The sequence below is a fragment of the Colias philodice genome, chromosome 9 (genome assembly GCF_061535455.1).
Source record: "Colias philodice isolate Cphi_HAF_F1 chromosome 9, ilColPhil1 Martin Lab GWU primary, whole genome shotgun sequence".
Classification (NCBI taxonomy): domain Eukaryota; kingdom Metazoa; phylum Arthropoda; class Insecta; order Lepidoptera; family Pieridae; genus Colias; species Colias philodice.
The window spans coordinates 5,766,987-5,779,615 of NC_143094.1; the positions used below are offsets into that span (position 1 = coordinate 5,766,987).

At 35.3% G+C, this 12,629-nt stretch overlaps 1 protein-coding gene across 2 annotated transcripts in view; it reads right to left on the bottom strand.

Annotated features, from left to right (window-relative positions):
- Positions 1–593: 593 nt before the first annotated feature.
- Positions 594–12,629, bottom strand: part of dtn (transmembrane protein 132C dtn) — a 57,198-nt gene continuing 45,162 nt past the window's right edge. The window contains exons 5-21 of one of the 2 annotated variants that reach the window (XM_089699103.1): positions 11,720–11,863; positions 11,081–11,255; positions 10,681–10,829; positions 9,449–9,650; positions 8,161–8,333; positions 7,589–7,757; positions 6,943–7,215; positions 6,501–6,635; positions 6,315–6,355; positions 6,024–6,225; positions 5,555–5,864; positions 5,332–5,434; positions 5,009–5,130; positions 4,415–4,710; positions 4,070–4,159; positions 2,917–3,122; positions 594–2,402 (exon numbers count right to left, since the gene is read on the bottom strand). In XM_089699103.1, the coding sequence (XP_089555229.1) occupies positions 2,388–2,402; positions 2,917–3,122; positions 4,070–4,159; positions 4,415–4,710; positions 5,009–5,130; positions 5,332–5,434; positions 5,555–5,864; positions 6,024–6,225; positions 6,315–6,355; positions 6,501–6,635; positions 6,943–7,215; positions 7,589–7,757; positions 8,161–8,333; positions 9,449–9,650; positions 10,681–10,829; positions 11,081–11,255; positions 11,720–11,863 (2,805 nt within the window). In that variant the 3' untranslated portion in view covers positions 594–2,387. Of the gene's footprint in view, positions 3,123–4,069; positions 4,160–4,414; positions 4,711–5,008; positions 5,131–5,331; positions 5,435–5,554; positions 5,865–6,023; positions 6,226–6,314; positions 6,356–6,500; positions 6,636–6,942; positions 7,216–7,588; positions 7,758–8,160; positions 8,334–9,448; positions 9,651–10,680; positions 10,830–11,080; positions 11,256–11,719; positions 11,864–12,629 lie in introns of both variants that reach the window. The other variant, XM_089699104.1, reaches the window with a different exon arrangement.

Below are 12,629 nucleotides of genomic sequence, written 5' to 3' on the forward strand. Positions count from 1 at the left end.
ATGAGTGAAACAGATGTATGCATATAATGCATCTGCCCCACTAGGGGACACGGGACTTCACTTTACTTTAGAATCGGTAGTCACTTGACTCGAAAACTAGCTGTATGAGGTTCTGCTTTGTTATCACTGATCAGCTCATGATCGATTTAGTTCCATTAAAAAAAGATGCTTTAGTGAAAAAAATATATGCTAATAATATGATTGCCCAATATCACTTCTCTTGAGGTAATGCCCACAACGATCGATATTTAACGAGTGTTTAACCTTCATGGTATAACCCTATTAAAATAGAAATTACTGAATTCCAGAATATAATAACCTTTTTCCAATTCCCCTTCCTGCAGGTACTTAAAGTTTTATTTTTCAAAATCAATGGGTTCTATAGGTAACTGGTAAGGAATATTGATTTATCAAAAAACTAATAATGCAGTTTTAGTTTTCATCAAATCGGCCACCTTTCAGTGTTTTTGATTATTTCACATACCTAGATTCGGATGATGTAAATAAAAAACAACTGGATTTTTTCATAATTGTTTATTATATTTGACATTTCATTAAGGGATTCTCGTGACAAGCCTCAGTCTGTAGCAATAATTTATTAATAAACTTCTTTATATAAGGAAAAACCCAACAAAAACAATTGTTATAGTAACAAATTCTACTGCATAATGTAGGTATATAAGTGATCTGTGACTTGTCCCTAAACTAACGACAAAAGCCCAAACGTTACGAATAATATCAATATTATCAGATTAAAGTTAAAGCTGAATAGATCGTTATAACAGTTTGCTTTGAAAAGGAAAAAATAGTTAACATAAAAGGGAGATTTCGCTAGAAACATCTTCTAGAAGGGTCACATCAATACACAATTACAAGATCAATTACATTTACTATTCCGTGTACAATAATAACAGACATGAAACTTTTATTATATAATTCAGTGCAGCCTACTCTGTCGATAGTATATAAGCAACTCTACCACATTTATACATCTATTTCCTTTGTATCTTCGCACACATACCTATAAATTATATAACATCATAACAATATTTACAAAACCTATAAAACTAACTTACAAGTAAATGCAATTTACATTTTAATAAATTAATAAGATACATTACAATATATGATACAAGCAACTAGATTTCATAATATGATATGGCTTTTTAATTTAAAGTCGGCCGCCAAAAATCAACAAGAGCAGCCATATTATCACAAAGTTATACAATATTGATTGAGATATAATGTACGTGTGTATAGAACGTTGTACAGTAATGTCCCAAGATATAAAGTTACACAAACGTGGAAGATATTTTAGGCCAAATTTTATTTTGTTCAACATCAATAAATGAAGTGGTAAAACAATAGGAACGTAAAATATTCAGTATTTTATTGAAAACAGTAAATTTGAGCAAATAAAAATTAGCCCTTACATAAACATATTTGACTAGGTTTGTCTTATAAATAGTCCCTAAACTAATAAATATTTTCTAAACACTGGCAAATTGCAGTCTTAAAGCCTATTTCATGTCTTTGTTAAGGGAAAAAGAAGTGGAATAAATTAGGTAGAACCTAAAATAATAATTAAATACGCGTATTAAATAGTTGTTATATAAATACATTTTGCTTTGCTCATGGATCTATGTAATTGCTAAGCTATAAGTTAAGACATAAGTGAGGTAGCGTTTTCACATCATCTATAATGGAAAATATGTACATACTATTCAGAGAAAAATGCAACGTTTTTTTTATTGGTATTTGGATAATAATTATAGCTCCAACCGCTAAAAGCTCGTATATTATATTATTTTATTAACGAGACACCAAAACCAAAGAAGTCATATCGTCAAACAGACAAACAACGCGATCTATCTACAACATTATATCATAGATTATAATATATTTGAGTATTAACTACATGCACACAGATACATCATTAAATACATAAACATGTGCAACTTTGTCGATGACTAGAGTAAATACGTTAAACGTTACAGGTATACGTATAAAACAATTACATAGTTTATATCGTTTTCGATCACTGCAAGGATCCACTTCGGACACATATTGTACGGAGGATAATATATTGACCAACAACTCTACTCGTACGCCTCGCTTAAGTGTTCCAGGAGGAACTTAAGGCGGCGTTTCATAAAGGTGTTTCTGTGCGCGATCGAGTCACAGAGCACCTGCGTGTGCGCGGCACTGTGTGTGTGTGCGTCGCTTGGCGGCAGGTTGTTGTTGAGTGAGTCAATAGTACTATCCTCGCGCCCGGCGCCGCTCGCTCCGGCGGGCGCATTGTATACGTCGATCGGAGCAGCTTTGGTGATATGCTGATATTTAAACGTAGACAATATCTGCCGGATCTTTGCAATGATCTGCTCTACTCAGGCGTTCGATTCCTGCGAAAAATTTTATCGAATGAGTCATAGTTTGCGGCGATTGCAATGTGATTACTGATTATTGTGATCGACTGTGAGATGTGCTACTTCTAGGTTAGTGAGAAGAGACGGATTCTATTCTAGCTGTCTACGAGATCAAATATAGGGGATGATGTCATCGATATAGAGGCGGTACTAGACGTAATATAAAGGTAGTGCTACCGAGGCGTACATTATACTCGCTGAGACAAGACTAACGTTACTTCTATGAGACAATACCGTTAATGCACAGCTACACGTCCTTACATTAATTAATACTGCACGACACAATGTATATTCGTATAAAACGTAGTCATATAAAATACTATACTACATCGACATTAAATGCATCAAAAGTCAGGCTCTAATTCATAAGTAGATTACGTAGACACCGACGTACGCGGTACGATATGATAGAACGCGGCAGCCGAGCGGTATCGCAAGCAGCAACGTCTACACTAGAAGCGTGGGGACGGTGGGCTGTGGCGGTTTATACCTTGAGGTTATGGAAATAGTGCATGATTTGATCGTAGTCCATGTGCAGGTCGTCGAGGCCGAGCGGCTCTACGGCTGGCTCGGCTCCCCCCGCCCCCGCACCCCCCACTCCCCCCACACCCCCCGCTCCCCCCACACCCGCGGCCCCGCGCGAGTACATCGGGTTGCCCACTATGGTGGCGCGCTTCACTTCGGGGGATGGGGTACCTGGTGGAAACAAGACATAGTTCGTGGAGATATAGTTAGTGCAAATGTACGTGAATAGGTGCGTTCTGACTATAATAGGTGCGCTCCATAGAAATCTAAATAACAAGACACTAGAAGTCGTAAGCGTGCGTGACCTTGTCGCCACTCAGGTGATTTGCACATCACCAGTGCATTCGTCACTGTTCAGTTGCTCTGGAGACGTATGAGTGTATACATGGTGTGTTTCAGCAATTCCCATTGCGGAAATTCTTCCACAAGTTGTAATTATACTTATAAAGGAATAATATTTCATTGGAAAATATTTTTTTTTAGAAATAATGCCGTTTTTCCTTAAAATTATAGAATATTTACAAGTATTACGAGTGTCACCATAGTAATCGAAATAACAATGAATGACACAGTCGACCATTCTTATTATCACGTTTGTTCGTATTGGAGCAAAAAGTCTCATATACTTAGGGATGTTATTCTAAAATAAACCGTAAATTCGTGCGTTAGGATACATATTCAAAAGCTTAATTTAATAGATAAGTTAGTTTTCACTAAAATCAAGCTGTCCAATAAAAGGCATAGTTTACTTGTGTGTACTGTTTAGCTTTCGGTTTGAATGTGTTGATTTTGGCGACAGCGGTTTTCATACGAATTATGACATTACAGCACTTCTATGTGTCTTGTTATTTAGATTTCTATGGTGCGCTCTGTCTATAATAGGTGCGCTCTGTCTATAATAGATGGAGCGCACAATAGTTAAGTATTTACTTTATAATTTAAAAGAGATAGAGATTCTAGGGAGCTAGAAATTTGCCTATGGCTATGGTAAATAAACGAATGCTCCACTATTGGTAATTTAACATTTCCTTAGAATTCTACACTTCTACCAATCATCTAGGTATAAAAGGAGTACAGTCATATAATATAATAATGAGAAATAGTTAAACATATCTTACCTTTATTTTGATTGGACAATTCAACGAAATCTCCTTTGCCATTAGCATCCTTTGATTTACTCTTGTGTCTCATTTGCAAATCAGGTAGACCTGGAAATGACAGAGATTACGATTTAATATTGATAGAACCATTTCATAGAACTAATTCAAGTAAAAAAGGTTAACATTTAATAAAAGTTACTTTCGAAATAAAATACCTACTGCTTTTTGCATTCTTACAACTCAGAAGGATTGCGTAACAATGTAATAAGATAAAAAAATACTTTAAAATGAACAATGAAAGTGTTCCAAATAGTAATTACGATCGAAAAGTGGTACTTATAATAAAATACATAATAATATTACCGATTCCAGAGTCGTGCATGTAGTCAGGGCTTTCCGGCTTAGTGAAGGTGCGTCGTGAGTCATCAGTTCCTCTGTTGAGGCCAACAATCTCTCGATAGTCCTTATTCTCCATGATAAGAGGAGCATCGTTATCAAACTCAAATAATCTGGCACAATCGTCCTTATCAGTAAGGTTTTCCATTGGATCGTCGTCAAAGTCGTTGCGGAGTCGAAGAGGGTAAGAGTCGCGTTTGTATTGGTCTTTAATTTCTCGGCTCGGAATGTATGGGGACTCGGCTTTATTCAAATCAATAATTCTGAAATGGAGACATGATTTCAATTAAATTTTGAATAGATTATGAAAATATTACACAATCAAACAATATTATTTCAACTCTCAAATCTAGATAGGTATTTGTTGTAGAAGCAGTTATTATAAATTGGCTACCTTAAGTTATAATTTGTCCTTTGCCTGAAGGTTGCCTGGCAGAGACGGCTTTGAGCCATAAGGCCGCCATTTATACAATTTAAATGGTTTTGTTTTATGTACTTTCATTTTAATATGTTGTACAATAAAGAGTAAATAAATAAAAAAATTAATATAAAAAAACGTACCGGTCTGGGTGGCGTTGATTTTCCGGAGATCTCTTGGTAGGCTCGTGCTCGCGATCGTGTTTCTTATGATGATTCCTGGAGTGGCTTCGTCTAGCTGGTGGCATGACTGACTCCGGCAAAATCTGCAAGATCATTATTATAAAGATTTGAAAGTTTGAAAAGTAATCATACTGATTTAGTTACTATTTCAAGTAAAAACATCTGATCGGATCTGAATAAAATTTTGTGGAGAAGCACATAATCTTAATATACATTCGTACAAGAGGAAATGAGGGATCAAGTTGGTATTCATTGTTACAACAAAAAATGAAATGGCAACTCACTTTATTGGAATTCCGTGGTGGCACCGGTACTTGAGGCTGAGGTGTCGAAGAGTTTCTGTGCGGAGGCACGGGCGGTCGATACTCGTCTTGGTTATTGGTATCCCTAAAATTACACAACACATTATACACAAATGCAAAAATAGTAGCAAACATCTAGTCAGCATGTAACTAATGTCTGTGTGGTTGTGAAGCATGCAAGAAATGATGGCAATGATAATCTTACTGCCAATGACCGTCTCCGGAGTTAGTCCGCGCGTGTCTCGAGGGTTTCTTGCAATATGTCGTTGAGTCTATGATCCTGTCACGTTTCTCGTTCTGCGATGGTAATTCTATGGAGTTGGGGTTATCGAAGCTGGTGACCATAATGTTTCCATTATCTCGGATAGCATCATCTGGGTCGACGTAGTTGTAGTTCAAAGGGTTGGACGTTATGCGCATCTCTTGGTTGTTGTTCCCCTTGTCGCATTGCATCGGTTGCATCGAGTTTCTGTTTGTTGGGTGGCGGTTGCCGTTCTTTTCGATTGTTGCCCTTCCTGTAAATGAACAGTGTAATAAAAATTAGTTATATGCCTTAACAGATATTTTATTGAAACGTGAAACTTTTATCGTTCATTTTATCTACCTAAATGTGTTATTTGTGATCACATTAATATCATGTTATTAATTTATCATTAAATTTCATGTCATCTTACCGAGCCACACCCAATCATGGGCATTAGTAGTAGACTCCCTTGAGGGCTTTTCTTTAGCTAGACCAAGTGTAGTTCCAACCAAATTAGTAACTTGTAAGCGTCCACTTTCAGTAGCGCCGGGACTGTTTCTACATCCACCACCTCCTGGACTGTTCACTCTTTTCAATTTGTATGCGTATACAACACATGACACCACAAATACCTATAAAAATAAATAAAAATAGGGATTAAAGAATAAGAAAAAGATCGTCCAATTAACATAGAATGAATAGTGAAATAAATAATAATTACCATTATCGCGAAACAAAATGCTCCCAGTAAGATAGTCATTCCTGTAACGACAAAATTATTGGTTAAATTTGAGTTCAGTAAACATACCAAATATTTAAAATATTTTTTTTCTCTATATAAAAAAATGTTCTTGTCCTCCCTATTTTTTCATGGAATAAACATATAATATTTATATGTAATACCAACCGATTTGTACTTGCGACTCATTTTTCTGCGCAATATGCCTTGGATGGTGAGCGGCGTTCGGTCGGTGAATGGATCCGTATTGCTGCGCTTGCACTGTGGGATTGTGGTTGTTTTCATCTTTAATACGTGAAATATCTACAAACACAAATGGTAGTTTAGTATTGGTTTTATTAGAGGGTTTTTTTAATAATAATTCTACTTGGTACAGTAATTTGGATAACTAAGATTGTATATTATCTACATAACAATGAGTTATTAGAGTTATAACATTATTTTAATCATATTATATCAATATTACTTCAATATCTCAAAAAACAAATGAAAATTGATTTATAAGATAACATAAAATAATTATTAATACGACTATGCTACTTTACTTAATTTGACATACCAAAAAAATAACTACTCAACAGAACTATCAACCAACTCAATACACCTTTACCTTTAAGCAAATCAGTCAGATCGTTCATTCCAGTTCTGATCCCACCCCTGGCCATGATATCATCATTTTGCGGTGTATCTGGTCTCTGTGGAGCATCAGTTCCAGTGAAGTCGACATCAACACTAGCAGCAGCAGTGGCTAGAGCCCCGGGAATGTTCTTAATGTTCGCGGGAGTTTTGGTGTCGCCTTTCCCGGGGAGAGATACTCGCCGGATCGGACCGGAACGACACTGGTCGGGCGTTAGCAGGGTTACGCGTAGAAGTTCGCCGCTACCTGTGATAAATTAGATTTATATTAGTCTTATGGCCAGATTCAAAGCTACCGTACCATGATGTCTTATAGTATTATTTCTAATGTAGAAAAATTACAGGTCGTCTAGCGCCATCAATTTCTCACACTGGAAATTTAAAACATCATGAATCATGATAACCCCCATATTAGCTTGTCAGTTAAAATAACAAACAATATGAACTCACGTTTATTATTGAAAAAATAATAAAAAGCTCCTTTTCAGCACGAGATGAAACCCTTATATTATCAAAAAAGAAATTCAAATTTCTCATAATTAATAATGAACTTACGTTTACTCTTTATTTTAATTAATATATCTGGATTCGTTAATATTTCTTAAAATAATATGTCATACCTTCACCAACAGCAATAACTCTAGGATGCACCGAAGCCAGCATGGGCGCAAAGGCCACAACTTCGATATCCAAGCTTTCCACTAACAAGTGGTAGTCCGATGTGGCCACATCGCGCAGTGCTGTGTGAGTTCCGTCGGAAAACTCTATGTCTATGTCTAGAAGCCCTTCCTGTAATAAAGAAGAAAAAAATAATAATAATTATTGATTGAGAAGGAGATTCAGAATTAAAATAGTAAAAGAAAAAATGCTATTTTTAAAAAGTAATTTGAAGGTCATATTGGCAAAATTAAATCGAAGTCAGCATGAAATTGATATTTATTGTTTTATGGCATTCAATTTTATAAATTTATATCGAAGTCAGCATTTCTTATGCCATCTTAAAACTGAAACAAAGATTAATGTGTATTGCGTATAGTTATTTTAACAGAGCATATGTATAATTTTCAAATATACTACATCCTTTGAAACGAAAATTCATCGAACAATTTGATTCTACCTTCATGTCTACGTTCCGATAAATCAATTTCCTGCCCTAATAAATCACACTAAAGCTTCCGAAGCCCCATCTCACCTGGTATTGGGCTGTCAATCGTCTTGTAACAGTAGTTTCGGACACGTATCCGTTCTCAATGGCCGTGTCTGGAGAAATGTTCAGTTGTAAACCAGATATCACTCGCACTAGGAGTCGGGTAATCGACACCTTGTCGTTGACCACACGGACCTCGCGGAGACCAATTACACGCCCTGTAATAAAGATTTTTTTATGTCTTTTTAATTCCAAATATTTTATTGTGAAGAAAACATTATTGTATTATTTTCAAGGAGTGTCAATATAAGAATGTAAAATAAGTGTTTATAGGAGTGACTGAAAGTTTTGGAAAATATCAATCAATTGGTTTATTAAAATTGGTGTCAAATAAACCTCAATTTCAAACTTGTTCAAGGATACTTGAAAATGTTTAAATAAATCAATTTAGTAGAGTAAAGTTAGTAGGTAGGCGTTTTCGGACACAAGTAGGAGGTAATTATAGGCTTAAACGAGGCTTGATTAAAAGACTTGTTTGCAACATTCATACTATTATTTCCTTTCTAGAATCAATAGAAACAGTACACCGTACAAAAGCTCAGAATTCCAGGTTAAGTATTTCTTAGCCATAATTGTGGTAATTATGAGCAGTCGTAATGCCACCGTAATACGAACACTTAGACTCGAGTTACGCAATTTAATACGCATTTTGTTTTTACACGGACTCGTTTCAGTTACACAGTTGATTTTTCACAGAAAACTTTATGTTGCATAGAATAACGCCGTGTTAATAGTAGGTAGTGAAAAATAAAATAACGAAAATTAAGAATCCAGACAGAAATATTCTCGGATATTTATGTAGAGTTGGCGCAATGAATTTAAATTAAGGAACGAAATCATTAATTGGTTAATTGAATTTGCTTTGCAAACTCATTACTTCTTTAGTATTTTTTGTCTAGATTATCAATAACGCTTGAATACGCGCCAAAAATATGTATACAATTACGTGTACAAGTAATAATAATAAAATAATTAAAAATAATTAATTAATTAATTATTAATTATATTAATTCAATAATTAGTGTCTGTTAAGTCACTTTGCTCGTGTGCTTTGGCAAAAATTTAACATATATGTATAATTAAAAAAAAAAAGACGGGTTGCACTCCGGGAGTGCCGGCAGAAGTGAAAACTTGATTATTAACGTTGAGCATGTTTGATATCCAACCGTCTTACGCTTTTTCGATCAGGTCACGTGTCCTGACGCGAGTTTAAGATTTTATACCCAACGCCGCTAAAGAAGTTTTCACTTCAAAAAAACCTATTTATATTTACCCGTTATAGGCGACAGCACTTGCACCTCAGTGCGTCCAGTACTGCGTCCCTGTAACACGCGGTTCCGTAGTGACGCTATACGCGGGTCCGATACACGCATCAGAGACAACACTAGTTCCGTCACTTTGAGCCACGTGCGACGGGACACGAAGTAGGAGACCCGACCTGAGTCGTGGTCTTTGGCTAGGAAACGCGCGTATACCTGTGGATATACATTTTATTAGGCATATTAATAAACATGTTATTATTATGACGTATTATTTAATTTGTTCGTAATATGATAAATTAACTATGATATGCGGAGAAATTCGTGGGCGAAAACGACTATTTCTATAGTTTTGTAATGTTTTTAAGATATTCGAGTTCATTCCGGACTAATAAAATATAACTCGAAACGTAAGTCGTCAAAAGCTGTGTTCAATAGTTTTTGCGTGTTCGAGTACCTAACAAACATCCATACCAATAACAGATAATATGTCATGATATGTATAGCATTTAATAATAATATAGCAAGAAAGAAGAAAACAACGATATTAATTTGAAATAATCTTCCGGTTACTCTTCAATATAACAAATTCTATCGAATAAAAATGCAAGAAAAAAAGATATCCCTAAAAACAGGATCCGTTTGATAGAGTGCCAAATTCATATAGCTACTTCAAAGATCCGTTATTCTATTTTCTATAATATAGGAATTTAGGTGGATGGCCATGTTCGACTTATTTTGTCTAAAGCATAAATTGGCTAACTTCCAGGATGCAAAATGTGTTGACACAGATTACCAATAATTTATCGTCGTAAATAAAATACTGAAGTACACAGATGATTTATTGCACCGGTATCGTTTTAATCGATTTCTTGAAGCTATTAAGCTTGCTATAATTTAAGCGAAAAATATCTTAAGCTAAGTATTTAGTTTTAATCCATTACCTATTACTTACTTGAATATTTATTAAGTATGTTTTGTGTTAAACCGACATTGCTTGTATAAAACACTATTCGGTTTCCAATTTGTCTATATCTATAGATTCTATAAATAGAAACTTTTAAACGAAATGACGATACATTTCAGTGAGAACTGCTGAGTTTTATCGGCACAAGGCTAGGTCAAGTAAAGTTTTTATTGTTTTGATGTGACCTGATTCGTACGCTACTTACGTCATGGACTTAATATTGAGGCCTATTAAAAATTAAAATTGTCTTTTATATTTTTAGCGTTATTTAGTACAAACCTCGACGTTGCTTTGTTGGTATCTGAGCCGGCAAGAGCGCTGATCCGTCAAGGTATTAGGGCCATCGGGTCTGGTTGCCCCCCACCCCCTCGATGAAAGAGACCTTTTTAATCTGTCTTTAGCGTTCGTTTCATCTAAAACTTTCCAACCTGGGAAGAAAACAATGCCCCATCTAGGTCAATATGCAGATGGAATGTAGGTTGTACATTCGCGTATGAAAAAAAAACTATGACGATTTTAACATTGTTTCCTTACATGAAACACGAAACGGCTCCCATCGGCCGAATAATAAATGGAACGCAACAGAAATGTTCAGAAAAACATTTCGTTTTGTTAACGAGCAATTGTTATTTTTAATACACATAATATGTTTTGTAGATTAAATAGAATGCGGCTTTACCTTTAATTTGTGATAGTCTATTATCATCCACGTCGATTTCAAGCGGGTATTCCGGCATCCAAACAGTGAATCTTGCTAGGCCAGTATAAGTTCCATATTTCACAATCACTGAAGCGTTTGAGGATCCTCGAATTTCTGATCCATCCACATAGACGGAACTGCACGATGACGACACCTATTTAAAAGAAGAATGGGTATTGGTACAAGTACGTACTCTAGGGCGTTAATGACCCTTATGGGATGAAATTTGTGAATAGATTTTTCCTTCAGAAAGGCAATTAACCTCCCGTACTTTACGAGGCCTCGAAAATGTCCCTTAACATTTGACCTCTTGAGGAAAATTTATTGAGAGCACTTAACAAGTCAGGAACACTTAATTTTTCGTCTGTATACATTTTTCTGTGCGGAGAAGTACTGATCAGCATTTTAATGACCTAAGAGTCTTTAATATTTTTACTGGATAGTGGGTGCTTTTAGGTCGATAATGTCTAACATTAATAACTTAGCACCTTGACACAAGTACGTGTAAGATGTGGTCATAAGTGGACTATCAGCAAATAGAGCGACCCTTCGATCGATATGGCCTCCAATCTATTGAAGTGCGCACCCATTACGGCCACTATTAATTGTGTTACTCACTTTGAGGACACTCTCGTCCTCCGAGTGGCAAGAGCTCTGGAGCGTGACGTCAGCGACCTGCCCCGCCTGCGACACTATCAGCACCTTCATCGCTTGCGATACTTGGCGACCCGTGAGCACTGCTGTGTTTAACACCTCCCAGTTCTAAACAAATATGATATATAACTTTTAGTTTTGTCGCATTCAATTTTGCTTTATAAATGACAAATTTTAAAGAATGGGAAAAAATCACATCCCGGGCGGGATTAGACCCCATAGAATAATGCGGAATTAGATATATTACGCTGTACCGTGGTACAAAAATAATAATACAAAGATTTTTTATAAATCCTATACCCTCAATCAATTTTTTTTAATATTAAAAAGCGTACTATTCTTAGTATAATAATTATATTACAAAATTTGAAGTATCGATTATATTAAATATTATGTAGTTAAGTAGTTTAAATTGTTACGTATATATTTTTTAATGAAGCCTACGTTATACCTAGACCTTGGATAGACGAAATAATGTAAGCACGAATCCTCTATTACACAGCTCAACAAAAAAACAATTTTTTTTTGTTGCCCTGGATATTTCTACATATTTATATATTTCAAGCACCCAGTTTGCGAATGTAATCATTAAAATTATTTAATTGGCTCTAGTTTTTTTTATATTTGGATTTTCATATATTAAATTTTCTTACGTCCCTTCAGAATACGGGTTACTAATAAGTGTTTATTTTTTTGGTGAATTACGTCTGCACATTTCTTCGCTCAGACATAACCCTATTCTATAAAACTGACTGTAGAATATCAGAATAATAAATAGTTTCTGTAAAAAAATCATTTTTATGAACAACAATGTTCGGTTTGTATTGAGTTGAAGAAACCCAATAGCACTTGGTCAGCAAAGTGGATAGGTATA